Source organism: Rattus rattus, chromosome 5 (assembly GCF_011064425.1).
Source record: "Rattus rattus isolate New Zealand chromosome 5, Rrattus_CSIRO_v1, whole genome shotgun sequence".
Taxonomy (NCBI): Eukaryota; Metazoa; Chordata; class Mammalia; order Rodentia; family Muridae; genus Rattus; species Rattus rattus.
Window position 1 is genome coordinate 1,959,846 of NC_046158.1, and position 19,498 is coordinate 1,979,343.

General features: G+C 49.0%; 1 protein-coding gene across 1 annotated transcript; it reads left to right on the forward strand.

The window, feature by feature from the left end:
• Nucleotides 1-5,856: 5,856 nt before the first annotated feature.
• LOC116900039 (60S ribosomal protein L39-like) lies at nucleotides 5,857-6,094 on the forward strand. The gene has a single exon (XM_032901834.1). The coding sequence runs from the start codon at nucleotides 5,929-5,931 to the stop codon at nucleotides 6,082-6,084; it is 156 nt and encodes a 51-aa protein (XP_032757725.1). The 5' UTR covers nucleotides 5,857-5,928; the 3' UTR covers nucleotides 6,085-6,094.
• Nucleotides 6,095-19,498: the final 13,404 nt, after the last annotated feature.

Consider the following 19,498-nt stretch of genomic DNA (forward strand, 5'->3'; position numbering starts at 1 on the left):
ATAAGCCACTGAGGCCAGGTATGTGTCAGGGGTGTCCCTGCATGGAGGCCCAGAGAGACCATCGTATGAAGCTGTGAAGGTGAAGCTTGGATTTTGTTGGAGATCCCAAGATGTTGGAAATGCCAGAGCCATGGGATACCTGATGAGGAGAACTGCTAACAGGGAATGAAACCAGCCCAAGAGAGAAAAGTGTGTGGCAGTCAACAAAGCTGAAAGGAGTTGGAACACTGAAGAGAGCTTTGGCATCAGACATGGAGAAGCAGTTTGGAGTTTGCCCAGCTGGTTTTCAGTCTTCCTATGGTCCAGTATTTCCTCACTGTGCTCTCTTCCTCCATTTTGGAACTGCAGTGTCTATCTTGTGCCATTACATGTTGGAAATCATGTGATCTGCCTTTTGATTTTGACCTCACAGAAATTTGAGTTAAGAGATTGCCTTGAGTCTCTGAAGAGACTTTGAAATGGGAACTTCTGAAGTCAGACTAAATGCATTTTGCATTATATATGTGCAACCCTCTGGGGACCAGGAAGTGGAATATGGTGGTTTGAATGAAAAATGTCTCCCATTGGCTCACACACTTGAATACTTGGTCACCAGGGAGTGGCACTATTTGAAAGGATTAGGAGGCGTGGCCATATTGGAGGAAGTGTGTCACTGGGGTGGGCCTTGAGGTTTCGAAAAGCCCATTCCAAGCCCAGAGTCTCTCTCTTCCTGCTGCCTGTGGCTCTGGATGTAGAACTCTCAGCTACTTCTCCAGCATGTCTGCCCATGTGCCAGCGTGATTCCTGCCATGCTGTGGTGTCTCACAGAGTGGTGGGGTGGAGGCTGTCCCGCATCAAAGAGCTAGGCTCACCTCTGTGGCTCATTTTGGAGATGGGGCTACTGTTGGCAAGTGCCCTGCTCTGAGGACAAGTAGTGACAATATTGTTTTCATGCTGAGTTCTGACCACTATTGAACCACCCTGCCCTGTGTCCTGATATTCCCAAGCCCAGTCGCTACTGCGCCCTATGCTAAAAGCCAAGCTGCAATGCAGCCTCCCCAGCTGCTCTCCCTGGGTACACACTGTGGCTACACACCACCTTCTAGGAAGAGGAAGGCCATACTAGTCAAGGTTTGCTAGAAGATCCAATGGAATGGATATATTACAATATATTATTAATATATAATAACATGTTTTGATATACATATAAAATATGTTATTTATAATATATTTGTATATATATTACAAAAGATAATTTATTATACTGGTTTAAAGATTTTTTTAAAGATTTACTTATTTGTTTGTTTATTATATAAGTACACTGTAGCTGTCTTCAGACACACCAGAAGAGGGCATTAGATCCCATTACAGATGGTTGTGAGCCACCATGTGGTTGTTTGGATTTGAACTTGGGGCCTCTGGAAAGCAGTCAGTGCTCTTAACCACTGAACCATCTCTCCAGTCCTACACTGGTTTATATAATATGGGCTGGGTAGTTTAACAGTAACAGTGGCCATCTCTATAAGGATGGGTATCTCAGCAGCCCCTATCTGGGGCTGAAGATCTGGTGGATTCCTGGTGAGTTGCTAATCTTTAACCCACCTCGAAAGCATCTGAAGCTATATTCTGATGGTGGAGAATGATGGTGGTGGTGGCGGCGGCAGCAGCAGAACTGTACAGTAGGTGTCCTTAACAGCAAGGAGCAAAGGTAGGCAAAGCAAGCTGCTTTTCCCTCGGACCCTTTTATATCTAGGCCTAGTATGAGGTGCCACTTGCTCTGGCTGAGAGTCATCTCCCCAAGGTTAATCCTTCCTGGAAATACTCTGACTGGAACACCAGACTCCTAGATGACTCCAGATCGAACCAGGCTGATGATCAAGATTAGCTATCACGGTACCTTGACAAGGCAGTCTCTTGTTTCTGACGCACCTGCTCTTCTGTGCCTAAGCTGAATCTGCACACTGCTTTCAAAGAGAGTGAACCTTCAACAACTCAGAGCAGCCTGAGCCCCTGTGCCTCAGATGAAGTGATGCCCTTCCTTCTGAAACCGCATCTGGGCAGAGCCAAGGCGCAGAATAACGGTGCTTTCCTGGAACCCATCAGTCTCCCAGAGACTCTGCTTTGAGGGAGAGATCTGCGCATGCCAGGGCTGAGCTGACATAGTATCTGAACCCACAGGCACAGTGCTGGCTGATCTGGGACAGGCCACATCTCCATGCAAGACTCCAGCTACCTTAGAACTGGATTAGCAACCCCCCCTCCCCAGAGTCTGAACTTTTGAGAGAGCCCCTCTCAGGGAAATGAGGTCATCACTACAGCCCAGGCTTCAGGCAACAAATGTGCCCTGCATTCCGACATTGTTGTCGCCTCTGCTCCTGGATTTGTAGTCTGAGATGCTGCCATCTCCCACTGTCACCCGGCATAATGCCCTGAGTGGTCAATGGACCCGATGCCTGTCACATTCAAACTGGAGCTCTGCCCCTTTTTTCCAGGTCCAGAAACACTGTAAAGTCTGGAGGAGCCTACTGCTCCACCAGACGCATGGACATCAGGACTGTGGCACAGGAAAGATGAAAAGGAGCTGGGAGATAACTCAGTCAGCAAAGGGCCAGCCCTGCAAGCACCAGAACCTGAATTTGATTCTCCCAAACCCATACAAAAGGCCAGGCAGTGTGGCTCACTGGCCAGCCTACTTGGTAAACTTCAGGTTGCTAGAGACTGTGTCTCAAGAACCAAGATGAATGGGGCCTGAGGAACAACACCTAGAGCTGTCCTCTGGCTTCCACATGTACATGAGCATACATGTATACCTGTGTACATATGACCATGCATGCATGCACACATACAAAGAAGAAAACATACCATTCAAGGGACACAGTAACTTTTTAATTTTTTTTTTTTTTTTTTACTTTTTTTCGGTTCTGCCTGAATGTTTGTTTGTTCACCACATACATGCTTGGTGCCCAGAGCGTTGGATCACCTGCAATTGGACTTACAGATAGTTGTAAGCCACCATGACTGGGAATTGAACCTGGGTCCTATGCAAGAGCAATAAACACTCTTAACCTGTGAACCAACTCTATCCCAGGACACAGTAACACGTTAGGAGCTGACCTCCAAAGGAAAACTTACAGGTGGCCACAAAAGGAATTCAAAGTAACAATCCTAGGGAGACTGGGAAAAACAGGAGAAAATCCAAAGTAGGTGAATCAGAGAAATTAACTAATGGTTAGGATCAGAAATGGAACAAATGCATAATATGCAAAAGACCCAAAGAGAGCACGGAAGATCAGTGAGCGCCTGAAAGATCTAGTTCAGCACATAGGAGGTGTAAGATCAGACGTTCAAGGCCAGCCTCATCTCTATAATGAGTTGGAGGCTAGCCTGTGCTACACGAGGCCCTGCCTCTCTCACATCCCAAAAGGAAGCAAACAGAAATCTTAGAGCTAAAGAATTCAGTGATGGACATAAAAATATAGCCTAGAACAAGCTAAAGAAAGAGTCTCTGAACTGGAAGACGGGTCTTTTGAAATGACCTAGTTTTTTTTAAAAAAAAAAAAGTGGATAGATGGATGGATAGACAGACAGACAGACAGAACAGACAGAGCATCACTAAGTGACCAAACCTTCACATTATAAGTCTCAAGAGACAAGATAGAGGTAGAAAAGAAAGTTTCTTTGGTGAAATAATGGCTGAAAACTTTCCAAGCTTTGGGAAAGCTGAGAAACTCATTGAGAGATAAGAAACTTAGCAGCCCCTGAACATACTGAAGCCAGCCTAAAATCCTCACTATAAAGTATAACGCACCAGGGCAGTGCACGCCTCAAATCCTTTGGAGCAGGAAGATCATGAAAGATCATGAGTTCTAGGCCAGCTGACTCTTTTTAAAGTGGGGGTGGGGGGAGGTGGCAAAAAAAAATGGCTTAAGACAATGATTCTCAACCTGTGGGTCGTGACCCCTTCGATTGTGGCCCTTTCATGGGGGGGGGTCACCTAAGAAAATCTGCATATCAGATATTAACATTAGGTTCATGACAGTAGCAAAATTACAGTTATGAAGTAGCAACAAAAATAATTTTATGGTTGGGGGGTCACCGCAACACGAGGAACTGTATTAAAGGGTCGCCTGGGAAGGTTGAGAATCACGGGCTTAGGACGTAAAAGTGTTGGCCACAAAGGCTGACACCTGAGTTCAATTCCTGGGACTCATATAATGGAAGGAGAGACCTGAATCTCACCAGCCGTCTATGACTTCCATGCATTTTGATAATTTTCTCCTCAAAGGGAGGGATTAGACAGTGTCTGTCCTTCTAAGGTCTCAGTGACAAAGTAAACTTTGAGTCTACCAAAGATCCAGGATCTGGGTAACCAATGTGTCTTACTTACAGAGCCTGGGTGACAGGACCATACAGGTGGGTGAGACACCCCAAACCACAGGAAAGTCTCCACCCAGCACGGATATCCAGACATGGTATTCCCCACAGATATCCAGACAGAGCCCTTCCCTAGTCTTCCCCAGTCTGTACATGCTAGCCCCTCCCTGAGACCCCAAGGCCAGGTGCAATTAGGCAGAACTGCACATATGTGGCTGGGATTCTGCAGTGGCTGGGATCTCAGGAAAGGTCCAGTGACCCTCCCACCCCTCCTTCCTTCTAGAAGTAAACATCAACAGTCAACAAGCCCGGCTGTGGTGATCTCCTGCAGCAGACATGACTGGTCTCAAGAAGATGGCAGATTCTCTGCTCAGAGGACAGTGCTGCACAACAAACATGTGGTATCACACACACACATACATATACACACATACACGCACATATACATACATGGACACATATGCATACATACATACACACATACACACATATAAATACATATACACGCATATACATACACACAAATATTTATGCACATATACATACACACTTCATCATCATGGTTCATCAATGGAGAAATTAGGAGAGGAACCTGGAAGCAGGAGATGATGCCGAGGCCATGGAGGGAAGCTGCTTACTGGCTTGCTCACCAAGGCTTGTTTAGCCTGCTTTCTTACAAAACTCAGGACTAAAGCCTAGGAGTGGCACCACCCACAGTGGGCTGGTCTCTCCCCAACCAATCACTAATAAAGAAAATGTTTTACAGGTTTGCCTACAGCCAGATCTTATGGAGGCATTTTCTCAACTGAGGTTCCCTCTCTTAGATGACTCTAGCTTGTGTCCAGTTGACGTAAAACTATCCATCACAACTGACAAGGGCAAATGTAGAATTAAACTCAGTCAGACATCTTCAATATGAAAGTCAACACAATTAAAAAAAAAAAACATACAGGGCTGGAGAAATGGCTCAGAGGTTAAGACCTTTCTCAGAGGTCTCTAGTTCAATTCCCAGCACCCAGGTCACACAGCTGACAACCAGCCGTCACTCCAGCTCCAGGGAATCCGATGTCCTCTTCTGACCCACGCTCATGTACACATGCCCACACATAGACATGTATGCACATAATCTAAAAAAAATAAATCTTTTCAAAACAAGTACAATGAGGTGTTAAGTACCTTAATATAAAAAGATATAAATCGTGATAGCCAAAATAGCAATTTTGGGGGAATATAAAAGTGTGGAGCTTTGGAATGCAAGTAAAGACATCGTCAGGGGGTTGGGGATTTAGCTCAGTGGTAGAGCGTTTGCCTAGCAAGCGCAAGGCCCTGGGTTCGGGCCTCAGCACCGGAAAAAAAAAAAAAAGGAAAAAAAAAAAGAGAAAAAAAAAAAGACATCGTCAGTATGAAACACTCTGCCCATCTTATGTTCTGTAAAAGCCTCACTGTAATCAGAACAGTATAGCATGAACCAAAAAGAGAAAGTTAGGGTCTTCTAATCTCGTTCTTCCGGCCTGTCCTTTCTCTTCTCCTTTCCCCCCGCCATCGTGCGCTCTGCGCCTGATTCAGATCCTCGCCATGTCTTCTCACAAGACTTTCAGAATCAAGCGATTCCTGGCAAAGAAACAAAAGCAAAATCGTCCTATTCCTCAATGGGTTCGGATGAAAACTGGTAACAAAATCAGGTACAACTCTAAGAGAAGACACTGGAGGAGAAAGAAGCTGGGTCTGTAAGGAGTCACACTATGGCAAGAACGAGGATTTATACTGAAGTGCGATCGTCGATCAGTCCGACCAGATGGATTTCAATATTTTTAACCTGGAGACTTACTTGTGTCTGAATTAGAGTGTTTGTCCAGTAATAAAATTTAGAACCTTTCAAACTGAAAAGAGAGAGAAGAGAGAGAGAGAGAGAGAGAGAGAGAGAGAGAGAGAGAGAGAGAGTTAGCTTTAAAGAAGCTCACCAAGCCTGGTCTGTGTCTCACGTGCATAATCCCAACATTTCAGAGGCAGAAGCAGGAGGATTCCCTTTAGTCTGAGGCCAGACTGGGTTATGTAGACTGACCAGTCTATGCTGCAGAGGAAAGCCCTGTGTCCACAAAAGGGGAGGAAGGAAAAAAGAGACAGACCACAGAGCAAACTAGACAACTAACAAGATGGGGGGAGGGACCTTACCTACCAGTAGTACCTTAACTATAAACAGGTTAATGAAGACAATGAGTAAAGGCCAAGGGAATGGCTCTGACAGCAAAGCTCTTGCTGCACTATCATGGGTCCCCAGCGCTCATGTTCTGTATCCTTAGCACTGTGGCTGGGCTGTGAGGGTTGAACCAGATGTCTGAAGCTCCGCTCTCACCCACAGACCACAGAGAACTGTCTGTGTCACCAGGCACACAATTTCTGTGACACTTGTGGGGATCCTCAGTGTCTGTGGGATCCACTAGTAGTACCCAGCATGCATTGCATCACTTTACACACACACACAAAAATAAACATCCCAGGCGTGTGTCCCACAGGACAGGGACCAACACCGCTCCGCTCTCCAACTGTGCATGGGCAAACCAAGAAACTACTCTGGAGCCGGCAGAGCACAACAGGCATGCGTACTTCTCTTGTGCACCCAGAGAAGCCAGGGGAGGGAGGCATTGGGTCCCACTAACAGCATCTCTCCAGTCAGGAGTAAAGGCAGCACCCAGGCCGAACCTGCCACCCAGGGTGAGTCTCTGCAGCCCCAGGCTGGTGTCCAAGGTACAGTCCTTGAGGGAAGTCTGTAGCTCTGGCCCGTGCAAACGCAGAGAAGGAAAATCCATTCGGGGCCAAGAGCTCCGTCTGAACTTTGTCCTTTTCTCAAGCAAAAGAAAATATTATTTCACCCTCTAAAGAACCACACATAATAACAGGCGAAATGTCAAGACCAATGTTGATATAAACCCCCAAGGAAAACAAACATCTCCGTACCTTCTCTGTGGCCTCCCCACCTCACCCTGCTCAGCTAGTTTAAACAGACCTAGCAGTGGGCAGAGAGAAGGCAGGGAAGCCTGCCTGGCCTGGGGCTGGGCTGCCGCTCAGCCCTCTAAGGACCTGTAGATGAACCTGGGGAGGACACACAAACTGGTCTTACGTTTAAGATCTTGAGTTGATTTCAGACCCAAGCTCACTCACTGGCTGTGTGACCTTGGGCAAAGAGCCTGACCTCTTTGAACCTGTTGTCTCTTGGTAAATGGCAGAGAGAGATAGCCTGGGGTAATGTAGGCACCCAGAACAGAGGACTGGCCACCGGTGATCACTCTGTCCAGTCAGGCCTCCAGGGCACTCCAGGAGAGGTCTTCTTCCTCCTGAGGCTGTATGACTTGAGCAACTCCCAAGCTGGATGCCCAGGACTAGCCCAACTACTTCAAGGGGCCCACACAGCCCTGAGAGAAGGATCTTGTCAAGTCCTTGTTAGAAGACAGGAAAGGAGGCGCAGATGGTGAGGGTTCCTGTCTGAGGCTGCAGTCTGTTAGAAGAGATGTGACTTTAAGCCTAACCTCATCCGGGATGCTGGAACACCCCAGGATGGAGGAGGGTGGAATACACATCCCAAGGGTCCTCAGGTTTGACTCCAAGCCCACTGAATCGATCCCAGCCCTTGGACCACCCAGCTCCAGGTTGGCCTCAAGTTCAACATGTAGCCAAGGCTAGGCTAGCATGGACTCCTGGGATTATGGAATTTACTTATTTGGCCTCTCCTTTTCTGAGCTGAAGGCACAGAAAATATTTAACACAGACCCAGAATCAGACCCTTACCAAGTCCTGATTCTAGAAAATTCTCAGTATGGGGAAGGGGACAGAAAGACAGGACACCATTGTGGTTGTCCCATATGACTGTCCCATAAACTCAGGCTCATGGAAGAAGGCTTGCTCGGCTCACCTGGAGACAGAGGAAGGCTGGTGGAAATGCCTGTGGGTCAAGGGTACCTACCTGCAGGCCATCTTGATACCCAGTGTCAGGAGACGCACAGGAGATGGTAATTAACTGTCTAAGCCCCCGGGACGGAGGGGCCGAGCCACCGGCCAGCAGCTACCCTTGAGAAAGATGGCTGTGCACTGGAACACGGAGTTTGGGGAAGTCTGCTGATGAAGCTAGGGAGGAACAGGCAAAGGAGGTTGCAGGACGGTGTTGCAGCTCAGGTGGGAGAGTGCTGGCCTGGCATGCAGGAAGCCCAGGGTTCAAAACCCAGCACCACATAAACAGGTGTGGTGGAGCACATCTTCAACCCTGGCACTGAGAGGATCAGAAGTTCAAGATTGGGATACATGAAACCCTGCCAGTGATGATGGTGGTGATGGCAGTGGTGGTGGTGGTGATGATGGTGGTGGTGGTGATGATGATGATGATGATGGTGGTGGTGATGGTGGTGGTGGTGATGATGATGATGGTGATGGTGGTGATGATGATGATGGTGATGGTGGTGGTGATGGTGGTGGTGGTGATGATGATGATGATGGTGATGGTGGTGGTGGTGATGGTGGTGATGATGATGGTGGTGGTGGTGGTGATGGTGGTGATGATGATGATGGTGATGGTGGTGATGGTGGTGATGGTGATGATGGTGGTGGTGGTGATGATGATGGTGGTGATGGTGATAACAATGGGTGAGTTTGGTGACACATACCTTTAATCCCAGCACTTGGGAGGGAGAGGCAGGTGGATCTCTATGAGTTTGAGGCCAGCCTGGTCTTACATAGAGAGTTCCAGGCCAGTCACGCTGCACAGTGAGATCCTGTCTAAACATTAAATGAGTAATAAAGTAGAACTGAGGAGAAGGCGGTGAGGCTGAGAGCAGGGGCCTGGGGAATGCTGGGTAGAGGAGACTCCAGGAGACGAAGGACAGGCCTGGCTGCCAAGTTGGCAGTAGAGTGAGAGCAGTGAGGGGGAACCGTACAGGATGCTTCTCTTCATGGCTCACTGCCATGGGCAGCAGTGCCCCGCCCCACCTGGCGTGACAGCAACCCACCAGCAAGGCTAAGGGGGAGCTCCATGGTGGCCTCTGGGATGTCACATTAGATGGGGATGGGGGCTGGCTTGCTTGAGGTCCCTGGGGAGCATGGACAGCAGGTCGGCACTGGGCTGGGATCATACACACACCTGCATCAGGGGAGGGGGTGTTGTCAAATCCACGGTGGGGGTGGGGGTGGGGATGTGGAGTGAGGGGGGGATGGCGTGGGGGGGAGTCAACTGACTGCCACACACGGCAATGGTGAGAAACAAAGTCAGAAGTCCTGGTGCAGTGGACACCATGTTGCCCCATCAAATGCAACCAGGCCAGTACCCCCAGGGGAGAGACAGAAGCTAAGCGCTGAGGAGATGGACAGGCCTGATGTTCAGACCCTTGGCTCGGAGGGGTGTGTCAGGCCATGGAAACAGCACTGGAGATGGTGGCTTGAGAGTGGCTTGGGGACCAGAAGGCCTTAGATCTCAAAATGGAGCTTGAGCCATCAGTGAGTCACAAACTCAACAAACAGGAGCTGGCAGACGCCTGGAGGTATGTAAGATCTAGTGGCGAGCTGAAAGGTCTCCAGAGAGAAAGGGCACAGGGGCAGGCTGAGGGCTCAGGAAACTAGAGGGTGCCATGGACTTTGGACTTTCACTGACCTAGCTTTTCGAACCCCTAACATCCACCATCAGACCTGCGGAGGACCTTCTGGTTCCCAACGCAGCATGAGGGTAGCAACTGTCCCTGCCCCATGGGAGCAGATGCTTGAAAAAAAAAAAAAAACAAAAAAACAAAAAAAAAAACACTTGGCACAGCGCCCAGCAAGCAGGGGACCTCGACAAATACTCTCAAATAAGAATAACAAATAATACGGACTGAGCCAAAGGGGCTTGAGGCCGGGAAGCGACAAGGTCAAATCTGTGTTTTAGAAAGGCAGGGCTGGAGGAGGAGGCAGCCTTGGGGAGAAATGAAGGGTCGTGCCCTTCCTGAGGTATTTCTCTGAAGTCTGTGGGAAGTTTGTAGTGTCAGGTTAAGGATCTGATTGGTTCCATGTTTGGTTTTCATCTGGCTGTTTCCTCGTGTCCTCTTGCTTCGGATACGCAGGTCTGAGCAGGAAGGTGGTGAGGCTGCTGTCCAGTCAGGCTGGGCGAGAGGGTCCGAGACAGCTTCGAGGTGGATTTTAGCAGGGAAACCAGTTGATGGGAAGAGGAGACAGGGAAAAGCAATTATCACAGACAGCATAGATTTGGGGGAAGGGCCAGGATGGTGAGGGTCAGACTCAGGGCTTCTGTTCCCACTGGGAAAGGGGTTTTAGACTCAGCCCCTTGGGGACAGTGAGTAGGGAACTTCTCACTGAACTGAGCCCTCCTTCCACAGGACATGGTTCATAGCTTCTACTCAGGAAGACGCTAAGGTCTGTGAGGACAACCTGGGCCATCCCATGACTAGTCCAAAAGTCTAGGATCAAATGAGAGAAAGGAAGAAAGAAAAATGGCTACAGCAGTAATATTCACACTGCACAGTAACATTCTTACCATGCACCAGGCTTTTCTTTGAATTCCTTGACCCTTGTATCAAAGAGAAAAAGACTGAAGGTCAGAGAAGCCTTGCCTGCCTGGCCTGGACCTCATGTTGGATTAGAGCCCATTTCCTGGAAGAGGCTTCATTCGGACACAGCAGAAAGCCTGGGTACAGGTGACCTCCTTTCCAGCTCTCTGCTAGCCTGCTGTGTGACCTTGGGTGAGAGGTTCACCCTCTCTGAACTCTCAGTCAGAGGTTGGGAATCCCACTGGCTCCGGTCTGTCCCTAACCTCGCACATAGTAGGTGCTCCACGGAGGCCGGAGCCCTCTTCCCAGGGTTTCCCTGTCTGGGGTGGTTATCTCCGTGGGACCCACGCTGTGAAAATAAACATGAACTCAAGCGGCCCCAGTCTCCCTGGCAGCCAAAGGGAAGCTGGGTGCCCAGCCCTTGTCTGTTCTAGGCAAGAACAAACGTTTCCCTGTGAGCTTGACTCCCCCCATTGGCTTCTGTAGCCAGCTGGAATGGAGGGGGGGCAGGGAGGGGCAGGCCCAAAGCAGTGAGCTCAGCTGCCAATCAAAACCCAGACCTCCCTCCCTCCTGCCTAGTCCCATGTCAGCACCCAGACAGGTAAATGGCCGACAGGGGCCAGTTGGCTCTAGTGGATGGTTTGAGGAGAGAAGACTCGTATGGTAGCCCTTGGCATGGGTGTTGTCACGGGCGCTATGATTGTCACCTCCACCCACTGCCCCCCCCCACGCAGAGCTCTCAGAGTTGGTGGGAAATAGGGCACCCAAGGACACATTAAAACACACAGCACTTAGTGCTCTATCCTAACTAGAGATCTTGGGAGTGTGGGGGCTCCCCTAAACCTGGTCCTGCCTCTGTCACAGGATGGACTGTGGGGCAGGAGCTGTGACGTCCTGAATCAGCACAGGGCTCCTGTCCTGTGTCCTCAACATCCCAAGTCAGCACAGGGCTTCTATCCTGTGTCCCCAACATCCCAAGTCAGCACAGGGCTTTTGTCCTGTGTCCCCAACGTCTCAAGTCAGCACAGGGCTCCTGTCCTGTGTCCTCAACATCCCAAGTCAGCACAGGGCTCCTGTCCTGTGTCCTCAACATCCCAAGTCAGCACAGGGCTCCTGTCCTGTGTCCTCAACATCCCAAGTCAGCACAGGGCTCCTGTCCTGTGTCCTCAACATCCCAAGTCAGCACAGGGCTCCTGTCATGTGTCCCCAACATCCCAAGTCAGCACCGGGCTCCTGTCCTGTCCTGTGTCCCCCAACATCCCCAGCATCCCAAGTCAGCACAGGGCTTCTGGCCACCTGCAGCTTTCACTCATTAGAATGAGACAACCTCTGAAGGCTGGGGACAGATGTGAGGCATGTGAGGTGGACCTGGGAACCAGGGAGGTGATAGGAGCACAGCTTGTGGGAAGGATGGAGATCCTAAGAGACCATCTTCCCTGGGAGTAACAGTGAGTCACACCAGGCAGGGGCTGAGGAGCAGAGGGGGCCTGTTAGCCACACAGCTGCTCAGTGTGGCAGTGGACATGGCTCTGCTGAGGATGGGAAGGAAGGACTCAGCTCTCCCTGTGGCCCTAGTAGCCATGCTAGGAGGAAACCCCACCCCCAAGTCCAACGTAAGCCAGAAGAGTGGCTGAACCTTCTTCCTCTTGAGCCACCAGAGTGAAGGAAGCCCATAGGTTCTGCAGGGACAGGATCGCAGGAGCAGCAGTCGGACCCCAGCCTGCATCTTTTTCCCCCACACCATGGTGGTGAACTGTGTCCCCAAAATGCACTGGCAGAGTTGACAGAGGAGACAGTGGAGTGGCCAACGGTGAATGCAACCACAATCTCATTCAGAGGGCTTTGTCCATGCGGCCCCACCGGTAGGAACTGGGGATTCAACTGGCTTTCTTATTTTATCCTTACATTTTGCAGTCTTACTAAAGTTAGCAATTGGTTGGTTGGTTTGAGACGGGGTCTTATTTAGTCTATGCCGGGCTTGAACTCACTATGTCGCAGAGGAGGACTTCGAACTCCCAATCCCCCTCGCTGCATTTCTCAAGCACTGGGCTCACAGATGGACGTGCTAGGTCTGGCTTCTCAGCACTTGTAACTTTCCTTGTGGGTTGCACTGGATTTTCCACCCAGTCGGTTTCACCGTCTCTGCAAACGGATGCGATCGCACTTCTTAAAGCACGTATGCATTCATTTATTTATTGACCAAGTACACACGTCTCTGTATGTACGCGTGAGCGTGCATACTGCAGCCTGTGTATAGAGGTCAGCCGACAAGTTGCAGAAGTCAGTTCTCTCCACCAGGTGGGTCCCAAGGATCGAACTCATGTCATCAGGCTAGGCGGCAGGCCCCTTTAAACGCATATGCTGGCCCTGTACTTTTTTTTTTTTTCTTTCAAAATAAAACAGCAACCAAGATTAACCAGTGGGGAAGAAGCCCATTCAGAACCTCAGGGCCAGCCTACTGCAGGCTCCTGTCCTTGGAGATCTGATCACACTCCCTCCCCTTCCCGGGTGTCATAGGGGACATTAAAACTGAGAAGCTGGAAACAGAAACCATGGGGCTGGCCTCTCTCCTTGGTGTAGACATGTAGAGTCAAAGATCAGACATTTCAATATTCAAATAGCAATATTTTTATGTCCTATTTATTTATTGCAGGGGCACGAAGGTATCTCCTTGAACATATAGAGGTCATAAAATAACTCCTGGGAATTGGTTCTCTCCTTTCATCACGTGGGTTCCCGGCCTTGAACTCTGGTCCTCAGACTTAGCAGCAATCCCTCTAACCCACTGAGCCATCTCACCAGTCCTTTTTCCTTTTCTTAGTAACTGTGTGTGTGTGTGTGTGTGTGTGTGTGTGCTTGTGTGTGCCCGTGTGTGCGTGAGTGCATGTGGGAACACTAAGTGCAGTCTTCCTTAGCTTTCCACTTTATTTTTGAGACAAAGTCTCCCACTGAACTTGAAGTGTGTGGTTGTGTACACCGGGGAGGAAAATGTGGGAAGACCGGAAGTCAGAGTCCTCCTGGGCTCCACAAGACCCAGCTTTTCAGCAGTGCAGATCAGCCAATGGCTACAGTGATGCAGAATGTCATTTGTACAAAATAACCAAGTGTGTCTAAAGAAGCAACAAGAAGTTGTCCATGGTTTACACAATGGACTACAGACATCTGCATGGTGTTTGACATTTTTCAGTCTTAAAGTTATTTATCTGGGGGATCATATACATGCATGTCACTGCGTGTGTGGAGGTCAGGGGAACACTTAACAAGAGACAATTCTTTCCTTATGCCATGTGGGTTCCAGGAATTGAACTCAGGTCCTTGGCTTTAACAGTAAGCATTTTCACATGCTGAGCCTTCTCATTGGCCCAACATGTTGAATTTGTAACACAATGATTTCATTTTGGCACACACAAACACATACACTTTTGTGATCTGAAAATGTCTGAGAGACAAATATTTCGAAATATTTACCTTTAAAGGTTTTTTTTATGTCCATTTTTCAACCCATTTAATCTTTATTTTTCTCTCATTTTTCTACAGTCAAATTCATAAAAGCATAAATAACTTTCATTTATTAAGCATTTTCTGGGTATCAAACTCCACACCAAAAGCTTTATGTGTCCTTTGTGGTTTTTTGCAGCATGTTACAGCATGTTACAGCATGTTGCAGCATGTTACAGCATATTACAGCATGTCACAGCATGTTGCAGCATATTACAGCATGTTGCAGCATGTCGCAGCACGGGCACTGGATGCTAGATGTATCTAATCTGAAAATCTGAGTTTCGGGGCTGGAGAGAGATGGCTCAGTGGTTAAGAGCACTGACTGCTCTTCCAGAGGTCCTGAGTTCAATTCCCAGCAACCGCATGGTGGCTCACAACCATCTGTAATGGGACCTGATAACCCTTTTCTGGAGTGTCTGAAGAGAGCGACAGTATATTCACATACATGAAATAAATAAATCTTTTTTTAAAAAAAAAAAGAAAAAAGAAAAGAAAATCTGAGTTCCAAAATGCATAAGTTCAAAGCTTGGATAAAACGCCTTCTACAAAGCACAAGGGTCTGAATTCATCCCAAGTGTCCAGGTCAAAGGTCAAGTGTGGCATCATCACCTGCCGTGTTAGTCTGACAGGTGGGGACAGGCAGACCCCTGGGCTCACCGGACCGCCAGCCCAGCCTAATCTTCAAGTTCAAGGTTCACGGAAAGAGCCTGTCTCAAAAAATAAGGTGAAAGTCTGGGTTGGTGGTGCACACCTTTAATCCCAGCACTCAGGGACAAAGGCAGGCAGCTCTCTGCACGTTCAAGGCCAGCCTGGTCTACGTGTTGAGTTCCAGGACAGCCAGGGCTACATGATAAGGCCTTGTCTCAGAAACAAAATTAAATAGTCAAATAAGCTGGGAAGCAGTTGAAGAAGACGCCCAGCGTGGACCTCTGGCTTACACACACACACACACACACACACACACACACACACACACACACACACACATTTCAAAGCCTTTCGTGTGTGGACACGCCATCCTAAATGTAAAATATTGGATACTGGTCAGACATCACCGCATAGGTTTGCTATCACAGTGTCTGGGAGTCTGGGGCAGAAGAACTGCAAGTTGTTTTTAAACTTTTATTTATTATAAAGATATTTGTGCATGTGCATGTCTCTGTGTGCGCATTTTTCTCTCTCTTATGTGCATGTGTGTGTGCATATCTCTCTTGTGTATGTGCATGTATGTGCCCATGTATGCATAATATGTGGGTGAGGTCAGGCAACAACTGTACAAGTAGCTCTCTGCATCCACCTTCCTTTGGGTTCCAGGGATCAACCTTGGTCGCTGGGCTTGTGTGACAAGTATATTTATTTCCTGAGCCATCCGCATACAGCCTTTCTTGTTTTGTGAACAGAGTCCAACCAGGCAGAATACTCAACTGAAACTGGTTAAAGACAGACAGACAGACCAGGGGTCCTTTGAGAGCATCAGTGAAAAGCCTACTCACGCATAGCTTCTGCTGGGGCTCAGGACCGCCATCCACCAGGGGCTTTCTCCGTGCCTCCCCTCCCGGCAGGCAGCTTCATTCTCACATGGCCAATACCACTTGGGAGCCGGGTGGCACTGAGGAGAGTCTTTACCCAAAATTGTAAAGTCCTGGCAAAGAGGTATTTCAAGCAAAGACCTGGAGCTTCCCCCTGTGAGCCTGGTGTGGGCCGCTGACAGTCAGGGACCACTCTCCATGTTGCGTGATGGGTTCGTTTTGATTGGCTTAAGCCTGAGTCACGTGGTCTACTCAGGGACCCAGAGGGTGAGGCTGTTCTAAAGAACTGGTCCCTCAGGGGTTGGGGATTTAGCTCAGTGGTAGAGCGCCAAGCAGAAGGCTCTGGGTTCGGCCTTCAGCTGGGGGGTGGCGGGGGACGACAAAATAACGAGTAGAGTGGAAGCCAGTCTTCAAAGTCTGTGGACCAAAGGTTTGGAACCTGTGTTGCTGAGCCCTGAGGACTGTAACCTTGGTGATGACCTGTAGCAGCTTCCCTGGCTAGTCACACACTGCACTCATTTCGGAACAAAATGTAATCATGAGTTCCTGTTAAGGAACTCTGGTGGCTGGGGGTACGGCTTGAGCCAGAGCGTCCTTGCTTCGGACCCTGGGTTCCACCACACTGACACATAAAGCCAGTCTAACAGTGCCTACCTATAACCCCAAAGCTTGGGAGGTGAAGGCAGGAGGATCAGGAATCCAGTGTCACCCTAAACTACGGAGAGAGTTTGAGGGCAGCCTGGGCTATATCAGACCCTGTAACAAAACCAAACCAAAACAAAACAAAAGAGCAAAGCAAAACTCTGTTTATGGTTTTTGCTCAACAGGGTTTCTCTATGTAGCCCTAGCTGTCCTGAAACTCACTCTGCCTCTGCCCCTCTGCCCCCCCTGCCCCTGCCCCTCTGCCCCTCTGCCCTTCTGCCCCCTGCCCCTCTGCCCTCCTCCCCTCTGCCCCCCTTCCCCTCTGCCCCCCTGCCCCTCTGCCCCTCTGCCCCTCTGCCCCTCTGCCCCTCAGCCCCTCTGCCTCTCTGCCTCTGTCTATGCTTCTGCCTCTGCTGATTAAAGGTCATCACCACCTGGCTGGGAAAAATAAAACAACAACAACAACAACGAAAACAACAACACTTCTAAAGGAGGAGTCAGGAAACTCAGTTGTTTAAGCTGTGTTAGCTGTGGGGTCGCACCAAGCCTGATATACCCTGGCCAGTGCTTCCAGCTCAAATATAGGTAGCTGTCACACAGAGACATCTTAAGGCCTAGATTATCTATCCTTCTATCAAGACAACTTGGTGACAGCAAAAGTCCTGTGCAGCTGGAGACTGAGAACAGCTGAGAGGGGCTGGAGAGACAACCCAGCTGTCAAGAGTGCTCTCTTCCAGAGGACCCACATTTCCAGCATCGATGCCCAGGGGCAGCTCACAACTGCCTGTAACTCCAGCTCCAGGGATCAATGCCTTCCCCTGGTCCTCACGGACACCTACACACACATGGGACACACACACGCACACACACACACACACACACACACACACACACACACACACACATAAATAAATAAAAAGAAAGGGCTGGGGATACAGGCCAGTGCTTAGGAAGGAGGTTCAGTTCCCAGCAACTCACACTACATAACCTCCGTTCCAGAAGGGAGCAGGTCTGACGCCCTCTTCCTGCCTCTGAAGGCAAACAGGCATGGGTGTGGTATGCCCTTACATACATGCAGGCAAACGCTCATACAAATAAGATACAAATAAATAAACCTTCAATAAGTTAAGATGGCCAGGCTTGGTGACACACGCCTTTACTCTCAGCACTTGTGAAGAAGAGGCAGGCAGATTTGTGTGAATCCAGGCCAGCCAGGGCCACAGGGTAAGCCCTTATCTCAATAAAAATAAAGTAAAACTTTTAAAAGAATGTCTATTTACTGATGGTTTATGACGCTTTCAGGATCTGAGCTACAGCGCATCTCCCTGCCCAGGGAGTGGGTATGGTTCACATCTGGTGCTTCTGAAGTTGTAAACCAAGGTCACACAGCCTACTCAGGGTACGGTGTTGAGGGCAAGACTTGTTCTAAAGGCCTCTGTGCCAAGAATACTCTCTACAGCCAGGGAGATGGCACTGCCTGCAGGGCCCAGAACCATAGAAAGCCAAAGGGCTGGGACAGAACACTGTGTGAAGCAGGCAGGAGCCTCTGGTTGCCACCCTTGCTGCGTTTCCCTGGCATTGGTGTCCGTGGGAAGCTTCCGAGATACACTGAGCAACCGTGCCCGGCCTCGCAACCACTAGATAATCGTCTTCTTGTGGCTACAGCCTTCGACTCCACTTGATAATTATTTTATGTGGTAAAGAATGTCATCACTGTGAAAATAAATCCAAGCCCTAAGTAGGTGGTGAGGCTACAAGGGAGGTCCAGGGAGGAAAACCGCCATGACAGACTGTTAGCGGCAGCTTCCTGGAAATATAAACAATGCCGTGTATACACGCATAAATGTATGTGCATAGATGTGTGTGCGTGTGAATTCTAATGCTGTGTAAAGGTTTATCTTTATATAGGCGACCACAGGCACAAGCTGGTATCATGGTAGTTTTATTGTCTAATTTTCTCCATCTTCCAAATAGTCTTTATGAAGCACGTCATATTTATAATTTAAAAGGTTTTCAATTTTGTACAAAAGTTTCTCAGCCCAAGAGGCTGAAGATGTCGGTAGCAACCTCACACTTTTTTCTCCTTCCTTTTAAAAGAATTCAACCAACTTACATTGCTTTCTGCTGCACTGGGCTGGTGTTCAGAGTTCATCGTGCCATGGATGGACAGACAGACCTATGTTATAATCAGGGACAAGTGGGAGTGTGACAGGCCCCACATCATGTTGACCCTGTGACCAAGTGTCTGTCTTCTCTGTACCTGAGTGCCCTGGGTAGTATGGAACAAGACTAAACAGGCCCAGGATGGATGTGAGCTCTGTAAAGGGTGGGTGTGGCTACCTTTGCATGGGGTTGTGTGAGAGCCCAAAGTCTGGGACCGTCAACAATGAGCAGAGATGACCGGTGCCAAACAGGGCAACTGTGAGGATGGGCAGAGTCTGCCTTGACTTGAAAACCAGGCACTCTTGTGCACCATCTAGTTATTAAATATTAAATGTTTGAAAAGAAACCCCAACCATCAACAGTGAAACCTGAAAGAAAAAGAAATACAAGCTTATGGTGAGTGGGTAACCTAGGTCCAGAGTCACTCGGTCCAAACGCCAACGTGTGAGAATCTCGACCGTGCACCTGGGGGATGGCCCCGGAAGGCATAGAAAAGCAAACGAGTAAACTATTGAGGAAAAAAAAACCCTGCTTGAGTTGTGTGCTGTTGTCTCAAGTTCAGGGTAGCATGACCTGGTGGCTCACACCTTAACCCTACCACTCAGGAGGCTGAGACAGTAGGATCGCTGTGGGTTTCAGAGCAGCCTGGGCTGTGCGGTAAAATCCTGTCTGGAAATAAAGATTTATATGGGGTTGGAATGTGGCTTAGTTGGTGAGTATTCTGCCTAACCACACCAAGCCCTGGGTTCCGTTCCCAGAACCGTATAAGCCCGGTGATGTGGCCCTGTA

Coding starts and splice junctions, on each gene's coding strand:
- LOC116900039 (XM_032901834.1), top strand. CDS start 5,929: ATGTCTTCTCACAAGACTTTCAGAATCAAGCGATTCCTGGCAAAGAAA.